Here is a 20,133-nt window from a genome sequence, read left to right as displayed (position 1 = left end):
AGTGCTCATATTACCTCATTGTTTTCTGTCAGGGTGGCTGCATCACCTGCTCTCTTCTTTTTTTCACTTTAAAAATATTTCATATTTTTATTTATTCTTTGATAATTTCATATGGGTATACAATGTCTTTTGATCAAATCCACTTTCCCTCTCCAGTTTACCCCAGACATTTCCCAACATATTACCCTCTGAACTTCAAGTCTTTGTTTTTTAAAATAACCCATTGAGTATTATTATTATTATTATTATTATTATTATTATTATTATTATTATTTTGGTTTTTTGAGACAGAGTTTCTTTTCTCTGTATAACAGCTTTGGCTGTCCTGGAACTCACTCTGTAGACCAGGTTGGCATTGAACTCACAGAGATCTGCCTGCCTCTGCCTCCAGAGTGCTGAGATTAAAAGTGTGTGTCACCACCCCCTGGCCATATCTCCAACCCCCCTCTCTCTCATTCTTTCTTTTTTTTTGAGACAGGATTTCTTTGTATAGCCCTGGCTGTCCTAAAACTCCCTCTGTAGACCAAGCTGTCCTCAAACTCACCAAGAGCCACATGCTCTGCCTCCTGGAGTCTAATTATTGTTACACACACAGATGTGGGGCTATCCACTGGATAATTCTCTAGTTTGTAGTTTTCTTTCTTTAGAGACAGGGTCTCACTATATATGCAATTTTCTTGCCTTGATCTTCCTAGTTCTAGGATTTCAAGACATATGCCATTATGCTCAATCCAACTTCATTTCTTGATCTGTAAAACGGTGCTTTCCTGAAAGGGCTTTTTGTAATGTGCTTAGAACAGTGCCTAGGACACAGATGATGTGTTAGTGTGGCATGATTGTCAGAAGGTAGAGAGAGGAGCATTGAAAGTACATCTTTAGCCACACAGTGAGTTTGAAGCCAGTGTGGGCTACATGAGACTGTGTCGGAGGAGGAGGAGGAGGAGGAGGAGGAGGAGGAGGAGGAGGAGGAGGAGGAGGAGGAGGAGGAGATTTCAGCTGTCTTAAAACTGAATGTGTTTTCACAAATGCTTTATGGCTTCTGGTTGCAGTCAGGTGAGAGGGAAACAGCACAAGCAGGAGCATGCAGATGCTGTGCTCTTGCTAGTCTAGAGCCTCAGGTCACTTTCTGTGCACACATCCTTCTGAGCTCAGACAAGACCTCCTTGGGCGGATCCTGATTGGCCTGCTCTATCAGGCAGCTTTGAATATTAAAAACCTTCTGTCTCTAGAAATCCTTGGGATGGAGAATAGCTGAATGGTTTAAATGCCTGAGGGCACTGAGATCCAGGTCTCCTTCCTTTGGTACTAGCCAAATAGGTGTCTCTTGGGCACTGTCTTCTACCCCTAATGGTTGACAGATACAGTCTAGTTTGAGTGCGTTCTCCCCAAAGCCTAGCCATAGGAATCTACCTGCTTCGTCTTTCAGTAACCAGTTGTCATGGAAGATATGGAGCAGCCAGGTTCTTTTGTATCTCCCTATGCTCTGCCAGTGTTCAAGGTAAAGTCCAAAGTTTAACCAGAAAAAGACCATATGGCAAATTGCTTTTTTATTTGTGCTCAGTGGCTTCAGTGGATTCTGAGGACAAGGAGCTATCCACAGACACCCCATGATGTCCATTGAAGGCCTCATAAATCAGCGGTACCCCTTTTGGTCTACAGCCTCCAAAAATGATGACATCAATAGAAACACCTTGTGGGGCTTCCCAGGCTGGGTCCACGATGGGAACCAGCACCCAGGTTCACAGCTTTCCTTGTTAGCAGGTTTCTAGAGCTTTCCTCGCCAGGAAGATTTGGTGACATCAGGTGAAAAAGACTGGTCAATGCTTACCCAGTACACACCACCATCACTGATCTCAGTCACATGTGGTGATATTTATAATCTAAGAACTAAAGCTTGCCTGAAGATCAGAGGACAGTGCCAGCCACAGAGTTAAACATAGAGGTCAGGCAGTGGTGGCACTCACACCTTTAATCCTAGCACTCGGGAGACAGAGATCCATCTGGATCTCTGTGAGTTCAAGGCCACACTGGGATACATGAGATTGATCCAGTCTAGGAGAGAAACAGAGCCAGGCAGTGGTGGCACATACCTTTAACCCCAGGATTTGGGATGCACATGGGCCATTAATCCAACACTAGGAAGGTTGAGATAGGAAGTGAAATGGCTGGGCAGAGAAAGGCATATAAGGCGTGAGGAGACAGGAACTAGAGCCTTTTCAGCTGAGGACTCAGAGACATTCAGTCTGAGAATCTGTGGAGTTGGCAAGGTGAGAAGTAGCTGTAGCTTGTTACTTTGCCTCTCTGATCTTTCAGCATTTACCCCAATATCTGGCTCCAGGATTTTATGAAAAGACCATTTAGGATACATACAACACTCACATTGGTGAAACGGGTGTTACTCTGGATTGCAGCCATGATATTGACATTGCTGGCGGCAGAAGTGCCAGGGCCCTTGTGAAGAAGCCATTCTCAGGGTTGATGGTCCAGAATTGACCTTCATTGTTAAACCTTCACTGGTAAAACTCATTCAGGTGATGCCATTACTCCAAACTCTCTACTTTCCTGCCTGTCAGTGCAGACTGCACCATAGACAGATTGTTCCAGATATAGTCACTGAGGAGCAGAGCTGCACATAACACTTCTTTTATTCTCCCCTTTCATGTGATGTTTCCTGAGGATAACTAGGGATGGCATTTCAAGGATCTTCTTAAAACTCCACTTACTACCACTAGTGCTGCAGGGGCTTAACATACAGGATAATGAACGTGCCAAGAGCCAACACAGTGAAAGTGTGACTTCCTTTAAGGTCCCAACCTTCACTGAGAGCTCAGACAAAGGTCTTTCTATGAAAGAAAACAAGGGTATTCAAGACGTTTCAGCCATACAAATACAAAATGAAAAGGCTGATTATAGGAGAATTAATAATGGATATTTTCAACAAAAAGTACAAAAAGCACCATGTTAGTCTCTTTTTTATTATAGTAAAATACCTGAACTAAAGTATCATATTAAAAAAAGATGAATGGTAAAAACAGCATTTTGCCAGCATGTTGAAAGGGTACCATGGCTAAATTACAACATGAGGAATAAATAAAAAGGGAACCATCAAAGTGAAAAAAAGAAGGCCAAGAGTGTGGGTGGGGAGAATCACCTCTTTATATAATCTACTTTCACTAAAGCTAAATCAAACCAGGGGCAGCATGTATCCCTTTTGAAGGTAATTTACTCATGACAGAATTATTTTGTGCTAGATCCAATCTCTTAAAGGTTCAACCACCTTAGTGATGCCGTACTGGGGACAAGCTTTCAGTATATGAACCTTTTGTGGATGATTTTCAGCCACACCCAAATCATAGTGAACACTACTCTGATATTCATAGGACAACGTTTTCAAACATGGAACTAATCTTTGGCCTTGAATTGAAGGGCATGAGCCCCTTCCTACATACTTGTCACTAAGCTAGACTTTTTCAGTTATGAGAGTCTGATCAATGACTTGGGCTTTCTTAAGAATGGGATTCTGGTGGCGCACGCCTTTAATCCCAGCACTCGGGAGGCAGAGGCAGGCGGATCTCTGTGAGTTCGAGGCCAGCCTGGGCTACCAAGTGAGCTCCAGGAAAGGCGCAAAGCTACACAGAGAAACCTGTCTCGAAAAACCAAAAAAAAAAAAAAAAAAAAAAAAAAAAAAAAAAAAAAAGAATGGGATTCTTGGGCGTGGGGGAGTGAGTAGAGGGATAGCAGAGTCAGTTAAGTGCTTGCCACACAATCATGAGGACCTGTGTTTAATTCCCAGAACCCATGTTAAAAAGCAAGTATGGTGGCATGTACTTGTAATGGTCAGCACTGAGGATGCAGAGACAAGAAGATCCTTCTCCAGGGTCTATGGTTCAACTAGGCCTGCTTGCTTGGCATCCCCTGCCCCCTTTAATGGGATACTTTATTTATACCAGACAGACCATCCCTACATTACATAATGCATTAATAGTCAATCTAGGGTAGAAGACTATACAGAACTTAGTAATACACAAGATTCCACCTTAAGTTGGCCATTTGATAGTATGTGACTGAGTCAATTAGCCATAAATAAGAAAAGGAAATGATTACATGTCAAAAGACCATCCTGTGTGTGTATACACAATATTAACTGCAAGTACTAGACTAGCATTTACTGTAAATATTAGACTTCATTTCAAAAATATAATATATATACATATAAAAAACATTATCACCTATTATTTCAGGGGTTCACGTATTTTTTTTTTGGAGTTGAGGACTGAACCCAGGGCCTTGTGCTTGCTAGGCAAGCGCTCTACCACTGAGCTAAATCCCCTCACGTATTTTTTTACTCTTGTATATTTTTAAAAATTTTGGGCAATGGCAATATATCCGAGAAGAGTTTTTTTTTTTTTTTTTTTTTTTTTGGTTGTTTGAGACAGGGTTTCTCTGTGTAGCTTTGGTGCCTGTCCTGCATCTCACTCTGTAGACCAGGCTGGCCTCGAACTCACAGAGATCTGCCTGCCTCTCCCTCCCGAGTGCTGGGACTAAAGGTGTGCAACACTACCACCCGGCCCGAGAGGAGTTTTAATGAGGGTCCAGTGATGATGGTGTGCCAGAGGCCAGAGGATTTGAACCAGACCAATACCACATTACCCAATGAACATATGTGGGTGGTGCTGATTGGACAAAAGGGTATACTGTGTGACACACTGCAGCTCCCAATGCCACTAAGACAAATGAAGCGGTGCTGGAAAGAGGGGAAAGACAGAGCAGTGCAAGGTGGGATTTTGTTGTTGTTTGTTTGTTTTAAATTAATTTGAGGGGGTTCTTTTGGTGAGACACTGCAGGAGTGATGGGTGGATGATGAGGGACTAGGAGGTGAGTGGGATTGGGGTGTATGATGTGAAATTCCCAAAGAATTAATAAAGTATGTTATACAAAAATCAAATTTTAATTAATAGTAATAATAATAATAATAATAATAATAATAAATCTTTTCTCACAAAAACAAGGTGAAGAGCTCCTAAGGAATGACACGTGAGACTGACAACTGGCCTCTACATTCACAGACGAATTCTGGCTGGTCAGATTAACCTAATGGGTGAACTCCAAGCCAGTGAAAGATCCTGTCTCAAAAAATCCAGGTTACCAGGTTGACACTTAAAGCTGACTACTGGCATCCACATATGTGTATACATGCACCTTCATGCAGACTTACATCTAAAAGCACACACATGAGTCAGAGACAGACAGAGATACAGAGACAGACAGACACAGACAGAGGGAGAATCTATAATATAAAGAAGGTGTCCAGATACTTCCTAAGAGAAGCCACAGAAGAGGATAAAATGTGAGGCATTCCAAATGAGGATTCTTAGTATAAATTTTCCATGATAAGGTATTAGACATTGGACATCTTCACATTCCTCAGTGGCAGGTAAATATAAGTTGACTGTATGGTGACTAGATAAGTCTGTAGATGCTCATAGCTGAGATTCTAGGCCTAGAACAGAAAATTACTCTTAACAGATATCATGGGACTGTGAATAAACTGGAGGGAATCTCCACCTGGGGCATGCATAGAAAATTGTCCTGTGATCTTTGAAGCTCATTCAACTAAAAGGGATATTTAAATTTTTAGGCGGGTGTATTCGTATGTGTGTGTGTGTGTGTGTGTGTGTGTGTGTGTGTGTGTGTGTGTCTGGACAAGCTAAGCAGATACGGATTTTGGGTGATGGCATCCCAGGATATCTATGAATGTGTCCCCAAATGTTTACAGATTTCCACATCATGTTGCAAAGTCAAAAGGTTAGACACCACTGGTGCAAAAGGTCAGATTTGGTCTGTAAGTAGAATCCTGGAAGATTTAGCTGGGAAAGGCACCTTTACTGAAAATATGGTTTAATGAGAGAATTTGTTCTTACATTTTTTTTTTAGAAGTAGCATTTTGAGCTGATTTGTTGTTCCATGTCCTTAGTGTTAAACTTTTTGTCATCTTCTGGATTTTAAAAAAGTCATCAGTGTGGAAGGCAGCCAGGCCACCCTGTCTCCTGTCTGAGTCTGTGGTCCTACAGCAGCCAGGGTCTGCACTGGTGTCTGTGGCCATGTTACCACCCAAGGCTATGCAGATGTCCGTGGTGTGTGCTGCTGCCTGAAGCCATGTTGATGTCCATGGGCTGTGCTGTTCCTGGGAGCCATATTGATGTGAATGATTTATGCTGCCGCCTGAGGCTATGATAATGTCTGGGCCTGTGCAGCCCCAGAAGGCCATGTCCGAGTCTGTGGTCCTCCTGCAGCTGGGATGTCTGTGACCCATGTTACCATTGAAAAGAGCAAGGAAGCTGCTTTTATAGTGATATTGATGACTTCAGATGAACAACTGCGAAAAAGGGACGTGAAGGCTTCTGTGGCAACCCCACCCCCCACTTACCCCAAAAGTAGCAACCTAAAACAGGAAGCTATCGAAGAGAATTCTTAAAAAGCATGATAAGGATAATTAGATGTAGCGCTCCACAATTGATGGCTTCTGGGGAGGGTGTGGGAGGGGAAGGACTCACTTCTATTTAAAGGACAGGATACTGAGAGTTTGACCATGCTTCAGTGAGTATATAGATAACACAAACTAGACTCTTTTTAAAAATTTTCTATTTATTTTTAATTTTTGAGGTGGGGAGGTTACAAGAATGGGGGTCAGACATAGAAGGATTTGGAAGTGAACGTGATCAGTGTGCATGATGTGAAATTTCTGAAGAATCAATAAAAATATTATGTTGAAAAAGTTCATCAGGATGGAATGCCATCCTCTGGGGTTAAAATAACTATAGTAATGGTAGTAATGGCAGACATCTCTTAAAGTCTCAGTGCACTAGAGGCATGGTGCCAGGTCCTTTGCATATACTAACTATACACTACCAATCTTGTAAGACAGATCGTATGAACTGATCTCACAGATGCACTGCTTGAGGGTCATAGAGTTTGGTAATGTACCCAATGATAAGTTTCAGGCCTCCTGAAGGCCTTTCTGCTGTTGCAACAAACCAAATCAGACTGAATTGGAAAGCCCAGTTTTAATGGGTAAAGCGTTCCGGGCGATTCCCTGGCTCACAGAGAGGAGATGGGGATGTGAGACTGGAAGAACCATGCATCTGTTTTCTGGGATGCCGCTTATATATTCCCTGTGGGAGTTGTCCTGAGCCTCTCTAGGGGAGGAGCTGTGTTTGGCGAGCTTTGAAGGGGTGAGTTTGGGGAGAAGCTGTGTTTGATGGGCTTTGAAGGGGCAGGTTTAGGAAAAGAGATGTGGAGGGAGTTGAGGTGGATCTTCCACCAGACTCCTTCCAAACATTCCAGACTCTTGGGGTATAGGGATGCCAGGGTGCCAGGGGTTGAAGTGGAGCTACCACCCAAACACTCAAGCTCACCTAGCTGGTAAATGACTAAACTGAGCCTGAATTCTTGGTCTGAAGTACTCTAAGAGCCCACTTTATCCCACTTATTCAAGATTGAGCTGACCATGAACTGCTTCATTTGCTTTCTTCTACTATTTCCAAATATACTTCAGATGATTAAAAAGATGAACTCTAACCAAAATGCTGAATTGGAATACAAAATCAATAAGAATATAAAAAGAACTGAAAAGGGTGGATAAAATAGAGAAAGAGATAATACAATATGATCAATGACATATGCAAATTTGGACAGACTCAAAAGATCCAAGGCTCAGAAAAATCATCCGACTCTATCGTTCTGTGAAGAAAGCAAGTATTTTAGAAGAACCATTATGTTGTTGGCAAAGAAAACTAACAGATCAGTGTGCTCTCTGATAAGACAAGATTTATCTTGAGATTCCTGCCACTTTTAACTAGAACATAAATTTTAGTTTCATTTAGAGCACAAGTACACAGACAAATATGAAGCAAAACTGAGCAATGAATACTCAAATAATATAAAATCAATAGAGTATATTCTTAAGAACAAATATTTTATTGTATTGTTACAAAGGTTAATTGGGAGTTGACCAAGAGCATTAAATTAATACATTTTAACATTAGTTTCCTTCCATTTCAATTCACCTTTATCATAGTATTTTTATTTATTTATTTTTTATTTTATTTTACAATACCATTCAGTTCTATATATCAGCTACGGGTTCCCCTATTCTCCCCCTCACACCCCCTCCCCTTCCCCCCAGCCCACCCCCCATTCCCACCTCCTCCAGGGCAAATCCTCCCCTGAGGACTGCGATCAACCTGGTAGACTCAGTCCAGGCAGGTTCAGTCCCTTCCTCCCAGACTGAGCCAAGTGTCCCTGCATAAGCTCCAGGTTTCAAACAGCCAACTCATGCAATGAGCACAGGACTTGGTCCCACTGCCTAGTTGCCTCCCAAACTGATCAAGCCAATCAACTGTCTCACCTATTCAGAGGGCCTGATCCAGCTGGGGCCCCTCAGCCTTTGGTTCATAGTTCATGTGTTTCCATTCATTTGGCTATTTTTTTTTCAATAATTGAGTAAAACCAAAATTTATTATAAGCCACAGTGGTCCTAGGGACCTCCATGCTATATATATAGCCTCCATGGTTCTATGGGTTGTGGTCTGATTGTTCTTTATTTTATATCTAGAATCCACTTATGAGTGAGTACATACCATGACTGTCTTTCTGGGTTTGGGTTACCCCACTCAGGATGATTTTTTTCTAGTTCCATCCATTTGCCTGCAAATTTCATGCTTTCATTGTTTTTCTCTGCTGAGTAGTACTCCATTGTGTATATGTACCACATTTTTTTTCATCCATTCTTCTGTTGACAGGCATCTAGGTTGTTTCCAGGTTCTTTATCATAGTTTTAAAGATTGTTATCATATCAGTTTTAAATGGTATTTTTTAAAGATTTTTACTTATTTTTATTTTATGTGTGTGGGTGTTTTGCCTATGTGTATATATGCCCACTATGTGTATGACTGGTGGCTCTGGAGGACAGAAGAGGGCATCAGATTCCTTTGAACCGGAATTTCAGGTTGTCCTGAGCCACAGTGTAGGTGCTGGGAATCAAACAGATACTCTAGCAGAACAGCAAGTGATCTTAACCACCGAGCCATCTCTCTAGCCCATAAAGGTGTTTTTAATGTCATTTGGTGCTATCACTTAGAAATTACTTGAGAACAAAAGGGTGAATTTATCAGTTAAGTCTCTGTATGTTCTGTCTTGTGTTGAAACTTCTCAACATTACATTCCTGAGAAAAAGACTTCTTTTCATGGTTTGCAATCAGTAAACTGGTCAAGTAAACTGGTTACTTTTCCAGCGATATCTAATTTCCTTCAAAGCCTTTAAACAAGAGATAGCAGTCGAGATAAATGAAAACTGGAGAGACAGTCCCACCACAATATAGGAATCACTTAGAACTTTAATGAAGGTGGCCAGTACTAAGCTATGATGGATATAAATGTGATGAGCCGAACATAAATCGAAAGACCCATGCAAAACTGTAGGATCCTACAGTGCTGTGTTCATTGCAATGACCAAAAGGACTGTGAGTCATCCTCACTCTCAACTTAAAACTCTTAGGGAGAAATGATGTCCATGTGAAAGGCAGAGAAGTCTCAAAACAAGCCATTTGTCTTGGTCAGCATCTGACTGTGAACTACATGTAGTATGCACTCCAGAAGGGATCCTATGGATAGATACCACAAAATGCTCAGTTCTGTATTCCCTAGGAAGTCCCAGGCAGAATGATATACCAAGCTGATTACTACCTAGAAAATTTCAAGAAAGTGAGGGTTTCAGTTTAATGGGAGCAACCTCAAATTTTACTAGAAGAAAAATCCTAGGACCTTCCAAGAATGTGAAAACGTCGTTATGAGATTATGCTAAAAAAAAAATGTGTGTGTGTGGGGAGGGGATGATGGAAAAAAGTGTGTGGGGGGGAGGGGATGATGGTGGTGGTGGGGATCACTTAACAAATACCCATCTGAGTTTCCATACAGAACCACCAGATTCAGGTAATCTTGTCTGTCTGAAATGTCTCCAAAAAGCAAAGTAGTAATTTCTAGTAGGTGGGGCCCTAGTTCAACAAAGGAAGAAATTTGTAGAAAATCTGAATATGGGAGAGGATCTATATAGGTCATTCTCAGTGTCTGTTTCCGAAGGGGAAAAAAAAAAAAAAAAAGCAGTTCAGACTCCTTCTGCTGCTATACCCAGGGGTTCCTGCAGAGGACGCTATTTGAGGTTTGTCTCCGTTGCCTTTGTGGGGACTGTGAAAGATCTGGGCTTGGTTTGGTGGGTGGGAGACTTTGGCCAGTACAGTGAGTATTTTCAAGCTCTTCTATCTATCAAGTGGCACTCAAGGAACACTGATTCTGAAATAGTGGGATGCACCCTTAGCAATGCACCCCTGCCGTTAGCTCTAAGAGACCCCACGCAAACACAACCGGATACAGTTCTTTCTCACTTCCGCTGTGAGGGCGGAGACCTCGGGCTTCACACCGAGACGCCGCTGCTGCAGCTGCCGCTTTCTGCGTGGTCCTCCGAGGGTGAATTTCTCTGCAATCAAGGTAAGGTCCCCGAATATGTTCTGAAGGGACTAACCCCTCACCCATGAGAGAGCAGAGCCCATGAAATGTTCTTCCCTACTCCTGTTGGTTTGTTTGTCCTCCTTTATCCCTCGGCGTCGTGGGCGTCGGCGTCGGCGATGTCCGCATTGTTGTCGTCGGTGGCTTTGGCACATCAGTCATCCTGCGGAGGTCCTGGGCCAGGACTTTTATGACTAAGCTGGAGCATTATTTCCACCCAGAGGCTCCCCGAAAATATATTTTTTCCCCTAGAAGAAACAAACACCGGAAATGGCAAAATGGCTCAGCGGCTAAACACGATTTTCGGTGCATGCCCGAGGATCTGAGTTCGATCTCCCGGACACGCATGGCGGAAGGAGAAAGCCGACCTGTTGTTTTCTGACCTACGTATGCGTGGGCCAGGGCACACAGGGATAATTTATAATTTTTTTTTTTAAAAGAAGAAAAGCCCCGTTAGCAGAGCGGGAGGGGCCTCAGAATAGACGAGGTCTTTGTTGTGTTTAGTTGTTTTGTTTCGTTTTCCTGAGGCTGACTCTCACTTTATAGGTCCTACTGGCCTGGAATTCACTATGTATACCAGGCTGAGCTTGAGCTCACAGAGTTCCCTCTGCCTCTGATGCCAGAGTGCTGGGATTAAAGGCACGAGTGGCTAAGCAGCCCTGGCGGAAGCAATCTGGAGTGCCATTGGGTAGATCAATAGTCAAAACGTGGAAGCTCAGAAAGTTGAGCCCGTTGTTGTTAGGCTTGGAAATCTTCCAGCATAGTCAGCAGAATGACTCAGCAAGAAGTCGGCTTGGGCTGGGCAGTGGCGGCGCACGCCTTTAGTTCTCGCACTCGGGAGGCAGAGGTAGGCGGATCTCTGTGAGTTTGAGGCCACCCTGGTCTACAGAGCGAGATCCAGGACAGGCTCCAAAACGACACAGAGAAACCCTGTCTCAAAAAACCAAAAGATTTAAAAAAAAAAAAAAAAAAAAAAAAAAAAAGCCCGGCGGTGGTGGCACCCTCCTTTAATCCCAGCACTCGGGAGGCAGAGGCAGGCAGATCTCTGTGAGTTCGAGGCCAGCTTGGTCTACAGAGTGAGTTCCAGGACAGGCTCCAAAGCTACACAGAGAAACCCTGTCTCGAAAAACCAAAAAAAAAAAAAAAAAAAAAAAAAAATCCTTGTACCTACCTGTGAGTCATGTAGGATCTGGATACGGCAATGTAAGTCTCATTATCTTCTCTCTAAAGCATCTATGATAAGGTAGATGGACAACCTCAGTTTAACAGGGAGAGAATTCCCAGTTAGTTCCAGGAGCCAGGGAAAGGATTCTAACAACTTTAGGATCCACTTACCATATAACAAGACAGTGCATATTTTTCCCTGATTACTCAGTCAGCCTTGGTAGACTGCAGCAAGCTGATGAGACCATAGGCTCACTAAGAATTATTTTAGCGTCTCTCAGGATTGTGAGGGCCTTAGCGTGAGTAGATAAACACTAAGTAAAGACTAGGAGGAAACTGGGGGAGGACTAAGAGGAAGGAGTACTTAATGAGAAAGTACAACCCACAACTTCCTTTCCCTCTAGGAAACTCCAAGCAGAACTCACTTGATATACTGCCCTCTTACATCTAACTCTGGAGAGTCAGGAAAATGAAGGCCTTGCTATAAGGCTGGAGGAATCACATGGGCTGAGGAGTGAGCTTATACCTCGGCTGACTGAGAACTAGAGACCAATGGCCTCCTAACAGTAGGGTCCCATAGTGGGTACAGATGGCTGGTTGTAGCTTATGTTTTCTTTCGTCACAGGGTTCTGAGGGAGGTAAAAATATTAATCTGCTTTGAAGGGTATCAGGTCAGTAGGGGAGACTTTCAGGTGATCATGAGGAATTCAGGAAACTCATACCTTATATTGGGGAGGTCCCAGAGTTCCTCTTGATGTTATTCCCATGAAGCCTCAGTTACAGAAATTCCCTTAGTTTCTCTGCAAGACTAATAAAAAAATGTAGGTGTAGCTGGAGTTTTCTCTCCAAGTCCCACCAAGCCCTGGCAGTCTGACAGCCCACTTATAAAATAAACACACAGATGCTTATATTATTTACAAACTGTATGGCCGTGGCAGGCTTCTTGCTAACTGTTCTTATATCTTAAATTAACCCATTTCTATAAATCTATACCTTGCCATGTTGCTCGTGGCTTACCTGCATCTTCACATGCTGCTTGTCATGGTGGTAGCTGGCAGGTCTCTCTCTTTGCCTTCCTGTTCCCTCAGTTCTCCTCTCTGTTAGTCCTGCCTATACTTGCTGTCTGGCTACTGGTCAATCAGTGTTTTATTTATACAGAGCGATATCCACAGCACTTCCCCTTTTCTTCTTTTTCAAAAAGGAAGGTTTTAACTTTAACATAGTAAATTTACAGATAACAAAACAATTACCAAGCAAGAATTACAGTTATAATATCTAGTCTATTTATAATAACGTTTATTTGGCAAAATTAAAGAAGATATCCTATCTATCTTATATTTGTGAGTCTAAGGTTTTATATCGAACTTGTCTTTTCTCATGACTAAGGAAAATTGTAACTATCTAGCTTCAACTACATCAAAGACCTTAGAAGGATATATACTATTACCTGAGAAATGGGAGAAGGATGCAAGCAACTTTCGGGGAGTCTTGCAGGGTAGAAAGAGTTATCTGGCAACCTGGACAGTCATGCAAAGTTCTCCTGTAAAGTTGGGGCATCTGTCTTTAGCCTACAGGCTTAGAGTATCTCAGTCACTTTTTTTAGTCTAGAATGTCTGGCAGTTTCCTCTGAGAAGCAGGAACCTGAAGGACCATTTTGTCAAGCAAAGTTCAGTGGTCACCTTTTTATGGGTCTTGTATGTCTAGTCGATCAAGCAGTCCAGGCAAGAACAATTATTTGCCCAAATGGCTATTTTTGTTAAGGTGAAGATAAACTCCATATGGAGTGTCTTCAATGCCCATTCTCCTCTCTGAAGTAAATCTGTGCTGCCAGGAGCAGACAGGTCTCACTGTCCAGAAAGTCTAAATTTTTAAAATATTTTAAATGCCATATTCTGTAGATCTTTGAAGTATTTGAAGATTACCTATCTATCTGAAATACATCTATGCATATCTAGAAGACTTAACTAACATGGATACGAGTATGATTGTTATAGATGACTAATTATTAATCTATTTTTTATTTATCCATTACAATTTTAAATGAGCTGTACAAACATAACACCTTAAACAAGAGTAGAAATATATACCCAATATAACAAAATTAGCTTTAAGTTTGTATCAATAAATTAAAATCTGTACCAATGTAAAACATTTTAAACAAGTTGTTGCTCTTTAAAATAGGTTCAACAATTTACCCTTTTATCTTATCATATCTGTATCATATCTCCTTTTCTTCTTTAGAAAGAGATTGTATTTATAATCAACTTGTTTTAAATAAAAATATTGGTTTTTCTCTGTCCAACACCAGAGGGCTCTTTTGATTTGGGATATAAGAATGTTTGTTTTTTTTTTTACACAATATGCCTGGGTTTAGAGAAGGAGTGAGCCAATTCCATCTCCAAAGCCAGCTTGGTATATTAGGGAATTTGGGCATAGCTTCGCTTACTACTTCCTGCTGGAAGGGGATGCTGTATCTTATGAGGACACAAAGAAAATTTTAGGATTATGGAGTAGTCCGTGAAGGTGTATCGTCTGAGTCAGTTGCCTTGAAACGGTTCTAAATGTTGCATCATCTGGGCCTTGGTGTCATTGGAGACCTTTCAGTGGGTCTTGGCTAGTCAAACCTGATGTATCTTAATCTGGAACAAATCCATAGCCTCTGGCTTTCTGTGGAAACAAAAGCAGAGCCTCTGTTCCAAAGCAACATATCCTTATATATGAATTTTGAAGTCAAGGTACCTTTAAAATATACATTTTGGCATAACTCAACAGCTTTTGCAATCAAATGTTTTTCTTCAGTTACGAATATCAAAGAGAACATAATCCAGATTCTCTGTGTGGTAGCCATCTTTACGTGGCTTATTTTTTATATTACCTTGAGCTATTGCTTTAAACTGCAGCATTCTAAAACTAAAATGGCTGTGACTGCTGGCTCTGCCCACTTCAGCTTTTCAACATGGTGGTGGTATGTTTTCCACCAGCTCTGGGAGTCATCAACTCTCAGAAATAGTGGGTCTATATGCTTCTATCAAGGCAGCATATAGCCCTGAAACCTCTTTTTTTTAAACTAGTAAAAACTATATCCAACACACAGCATAGTGCGCCGCTTGGAGACACCTCTGTGTAACATAGCCTAGGTCAAGCCCGCATGCACGCCACAAACCCTCCATAGCTCAAACCCGCGTCTAGCTGCCCGTATGAGACATGAAGCAGGAACCTGGTTTTGGCTCTGTTTAGAAGTGGTTATTAAATATTTTATGTTTAAGGTGGAAATTCTAGCCATTGGGCGCCATTTGTAGCTGGAGTTTTTTCTCTGGGTCCTGCCACGCCCCGGCAGTCCGACAGCCCACTTATAAAGTAAGCACACAGACGCTTATATTATTTACAAACTGTATGGCTGTGGCAGGCTTCTTGCTAACTGTTCTTATATCTTTTTTTTTTTTTTTTGAGACAGGGTTTCTCTGTGTAGCTTTGTGCCTTTTCCTGGAACTCACTCTGTAGACCAGGCTGGCCTCGAACTCACAGAGATCCGCCTGCCTCTGCCTCCCAAGTGCTGGGATTAAAGGCGTGCGCCACCACCGCCCGGCCTGTTCTTATATCTTAAATTAACCCATTTCTATAAATCTATACCTTGCCATGTTGCTCGTGGCTTACCTGCATCTTCACATGCTGCTTGTCATGGTGGTGGCTGGCAGGTCTCTCTCTTTGCCTTCCTGTTCCCTCAGTTCTCCTCTCTGTTAGTCCTGCCTATACTTCCTGTCTGGTTACTGGCCAATCAGTGTTTTATTTATACAGATCGATATCCACAGCATGTGCGTCTTAGTCTGATGAATCAGCAAGGGGAAGAATTCGGGCCTTTTTGAGACTCGAAGACTGAGTGAGGACCATGAGCTAAATGACACATGAAAGGGCCTTAACCTACCTGCCACAGCCTTAGGCCTCTGGAAAATATGGTCAATATGGCTACATAGAGGCACTCTCACACCTTCTGCTAAGTGTCAGTGAGGTTTAAGTGTAGAGAGGGGAGCTAGCGCTAGGTACTTCAGGATTCAATGTATAAACAATAGGTGAAAACTGAAAGTACTTCTCCCTCAATCCCAGTTTATGGAAACCATACTCTGTGGCTGTCTTGGCACTCAGCCCTTGGAGCCTCAGAACACAGTTGAGACTCAATTCTTTATATCATGTTTAAGTGAGATGAGATCCTCTGGCTGAAGGTATAAGAGAAAGGAGGGTTCTTGACCCTGTATGGAGACAAAATGATAAGTCTTAGTGATAATTAAGGGACCCAGCAAGACAAACGAGATCCTCACAGAGCTGTTGGTAATTCTTCCTTATAGGAGCAATGGGAGGAAAATCCTCCTGCATTTTCTTTTCATGACTACTAGGGGGATTTGAGCTTTCAGCTGCTGAGCAGCACGGGAAAGAGGTTCTAGGACCTGCTGAAAGTACTGTGTGTGAACTGAGAAGATTCCAGCAGCCCTAGCTTCTAGAGGAGCCTGGCTTGTTGCAGCCTGCACAAACCATAACTTCCTTCACTGTCTTCTCAGGCTAACTAAGAAGAATTCCTAGATTAGTATTTGTATGTTTGTACATAAACCTGTATAGGCAGGTTGCTAAAAGCCAAAGTACTATGATTCTCCTGAAAGTACTTACAGGATTTTATTATCCTTCCTCCAGGCCCCCAAAGTACTTGATTTCCAGCCCACACTCCTACCTGCGGCTTCTAACCACAGCCATCATGCCCAGGGGACATAAGAGTAAGGCCCGTGCTCGAGAGAAACGCCGCCAGCTCCAAGATGAGGCCCAGGGGCTCAAGGATGCTCAAGCAAAGGCAGACGAGAATGAAGAGTCACCCTCCTCCTCTGCTCATGATTCTGGAGATGCTGTTGCAAGCACCTCTACTGCTAGCTTCCCTCAGAAGTCTAAATCTCTGGGTGAGGCACCTCCCATCACTGCTGGTAAACGTGTGGCCCGCAGAAGATCTGGTAAAGGTGCCAAAGGCCGAAGGGAGCAAAGTGCTAGTTGCTGCTCTAAGGCCCCACAGTCTGCTGAGAGCCTCCAGAATGAACTTATAACAAGGAAGGCGGGACTGCTGATGCAGTATCTGCTCTGCATGTACAAAATGAAACAGCCAATGAATAAGGGAGAGATGCTGAAAGTCATTAATAAAAGATTCAGGGAGCAGTTCCCTGAGATTCTTAAGAAAGCCTCTGAGCGCATAGAGCTCGTATTTGGTCTTGAAGTGAAGCAGCTCAAGCCCAATGGTAGCTATTACACCCTTGTCAGCAAGTTAGACCCCAGCATTGGTGGGACTCTGGCCACTGGCTTGCCTTTCCCCCAAAATGGGCTTCTGATGCCTCTGCTGGGTGTGATCTTCTTAAATGGCAACCGTGCCTCTGAGGTAGAGATCTGGGAATTCCTGAATATTTTGGGAATCTATGATGGGAAGGTGCACACAATCTTTGGGGAGCCCCGACACCTCATCACCAAAGTTTTGGTTAAGGAAAAGTACCTGGAGTACCGGCGGGTGGCAGACAGTGAGCCTCCAGGCTATGAATTCCTCTGGGGTCCCCGAGCCTATGCCGAAACCACCAAAATGAAAGTCCTGGAGTTTTTAGCCAAGGTCAATGAGACCGTTCCTCAGTCCTTCCCATCTCATTATGAAGAGGCTTTGAGAGATGAGGAAGAGAGAGCCAAAGCTGAAGCTGTAGGCAAGTGTGGCACTACTGCCACAAACAAGGCAGAGTCTAAAGTCACACCTGGTGACTCCTCTTGCCCCTAGAGAAATTAGAGGCAGATATATCCTTGGGTTTGGAGCAGTTTCCCACATTAAAAGGAATGAGAGGCTGAGAGTTCATAATGTGTATCTTCTTGTACTTTGGTTATACATTAGTACTTTTCAAGTGTTTCCCTTTTCTTAGAATCGTTATTTAGATTCAGAATCAATAGTTATAAATAACATAGTTCATATTACTTGTTGCTGGAAGATTTAAGTATAAGAATTTTGATATTCTATATTACATTCTAAAAACCCTTGAATCTTTAAGTTGAAGAGCAAGCAACCGTGACTTTATAATGGAGATTTTTTTTTAAATGTGTGAGAGAGTGTAATTTGTTTCTTAAAAAAAGGAAAACAAACAAAATGTATAAACTGCCATTTTCCCTTATTCACTTTTGTTTCTATTTCACTTTTTGTTAAAGTTTGAAGAAATACACTTAGTTGTTGTTAACTGAATAAAAATGCAAAAAAGAGAGAAAATTTACTTGTTTAATAGACTCATTTATTCTGGTTACCTCCTCTTTGGAAGACTGCTAGTGTTACATCTAAACCATTATGTGCCATGAGGAAGGGGAGAGACAACACTTATGAGTTCCAAAGATTTTATTTATTCACCACATAAGTGGATAACTAATCAAGTAGGACGGCAGAACAAGGACTCGGGAGCCTTTATGTCTCCTGACAGACTTGAGCAGGGGCAGAAATGGGGTTTATAAGCGTAACATTCACAAACATTTGTTGCCAGGTTACAGTTGCAGTGTTCACCAATCAGGACTTAGAGATTAGGGGCCTCCTTGAATGTTCCAGCATTGTTAACTGACATACAATGCAAGCCTTTTAGTCCAACCTATAAGATTCATTTGTTCCTTCTGTTGTTGGGAACATCCATAATGTTTCTAAAGAATAAAGATGCATAATGACTATTTCTATGGTTTAGGGAGGAGGTTGGTCAGTGTTTGGAAAGTTCTCAGCTCCCCTAGGGCTTGGGAGCCTGAATTTTATTTCACCCTGCAGGTAAAATGGAGTATGAAGTCAAAATGGCAGCAGTCAGGCCAAGGTGCTTTTGCCTGCTACCTTCACTAGTAGTGACAATTTTAAGAAAAGAGGCTTTTTTGCCTATCCATAGGAATTAAAGTCTAAGAGGATATATTATAAAAAATGATGTGGTACACTAATAAAGACCAAGTGAAAAAGAGTGAGGATGGTAGCAAAGAAGGTCTGGATGAGAGCTGGTAAAGTAGAAATTCCCAAGCCAAGGTACTTTGGGGTTTGGAACATTACTATTTATTTGTTAAGAGGTCATTTTGTTTTATTTCTAATTTTTTTCTTTTTCTTTATTCTCCCATATAATAGATCCTGACTGCAGTCTCTCCAACCCCTCCTTCTCCCACCCCGCTACTTCACCTCTACCCCAGATCCACACTGCTGCTCCATACATATCCCTTCCAAAAAAAAAAAAAAGCAGGTCTTCCAGCATAACAAGATGCAATAAGATTAAGAACAATCCATCATATAGCAGCTGGATGAGGTAACCCACTGGGAGGAAAAGGGTCCCAAGAGCAGCCAAAAGAGTCAGAGGCAATCCCACTCCCATTGTTAGGAGTCCCACAAACACCTCAAGCTAAACAACCACAACATGTATACAGAGAACCTAGCACACACCTACCCAGGCTCCATGATTGCAACTTCCGTCTCTGTGAGCCGCTATGAGCCCTGCTTAGTCAATTCTGTGGGCCACGTTCTGGTGTTCTCGACCCCTCTGGCTTCTACAGAAGTTTGGCTGGGTCGCTGCATCTGCTCCCATCAGCTGCTGGAGGAAGCTTCTCTGATGATTGGGCTAGACATGGATCTATGAGTATAACAGAGTATTGTTAAGAATCATTTCATTGACTTGTTACTATTTTTATTATTATTATTTATTATCTTGTCAGTTGTGTTTGGTTGTACCCTAGGTCTCTGACCCTTCCAGCTTCCAGTTCCTGGCCATCCTGGCCGGCTAGGGCACTCCCATAATCTCTGAGCCATCATTGTCCCAGCACATCCTAAAGGCGGGGCAGGGTTTTGGTCAAAGGTTTTGTGGCTGGGTTGGTGTCCCAGTCTCACCACTGGAGCCTTGCCTGGTTACAGAAGATGGCCATCTCAGGCTTTGCGTCCTTCATTACTAGGAGTCTCACTAGGGTCACCCTCATAGGTTTCAGAAAGTTTCCACTGCACTAGGTTTCCACATTGCCCCCTAAATGTCCACAGCTATTCCAGCCTTCTCTCCCCATACTCTCTCCCTCTGTCCCTCCCTCCTTCACCTAATCCCTTGTGTTCCCATCCCCACCCACCCCCAGTCCACCCCCAAAATCCCCTTCCCAGGGAGATCCATGTGTTCTGCTAGACTAGAGGTCATTTGAAATCAGCCCTGTTTTACATAAAGCTAGGATAATCATGAGCAGATGCCAGACACTGATTTGGTGAACCCCATAGTTGAAAAACTAAACCTCAGATTGCAAGCTGTCCTTCAGAAATTGTAAAGCAGAGAGATTGTCTAGGGTAGGAAGAGAAGTTCTGCTCTCCTGTCCTAGTACAGTTTAGCACAGTGTAGAAATCAGTATTTCATATAATTTTTCTTTTTTACTTAT

The 20,133-nt window shown here is 42.5% G+C and overlaps 1 protein-coding gene and 1 pseudogene across 1 annotated transcript; one reads left to right on the top strand and one right to left on the bottom strand.

The window, feature by feature from the left end:
- Positions 1–1,114: 1,114 nt before the first annotated feature.
- On the bottom strand, positions 1,115–10,722 carry LOC114683587 (annotated as a pseudogene).
- Positions 10,723–16,408: 5,686 nt separating this feature from the next.
- Positions 16,409–17,952, top strand: LOC114683586 (melanoma-associated antigen B4-like). The gene has a single exon (XM_028857907.2). The coding sequence runs from the start codon at positions 16,466–16,468 to the stop codon at positions 17,507–17,509; it is 1,044 nt and encodes a 347-aa protein (XP_028713740.1). The 5' UTR covers positions 16,409–16,465; the 3' UTR covers positions 17,510–17,952.
- Positions 17,953–20,133: the final 2,181 nt, after the last annotated feature.

The sequence above is a fragment of the Peromyscus leucopus genome, chromosome X (genome assembly GCF_004664715.2).
Source record: "Peromyscus leucopus breed LL Stock chromosome X, UCI_PerLeu_2.1, whole genome shotgun sequence".
NCBI lineage: Eukaryota > Metazoa > Chordata > Mammalia > Rodentia > Cricetidae > Peromyscus > Peromyscus leucopus.
Note: the sequence above shows the minus strand (reverse complement) of the source record. Positions and strands in the feature narration are given on the sequence as shown.

Excerpts from the sequence above, each read along its gene's own strand:
- LOC114683586 (XM_028857907.2), top strand. The coding sequence starts at position 16,466 with ATGCCCAGGGGACATAAGAGTAAGGCCCGTGCTCGAGAGAAACGCCGC.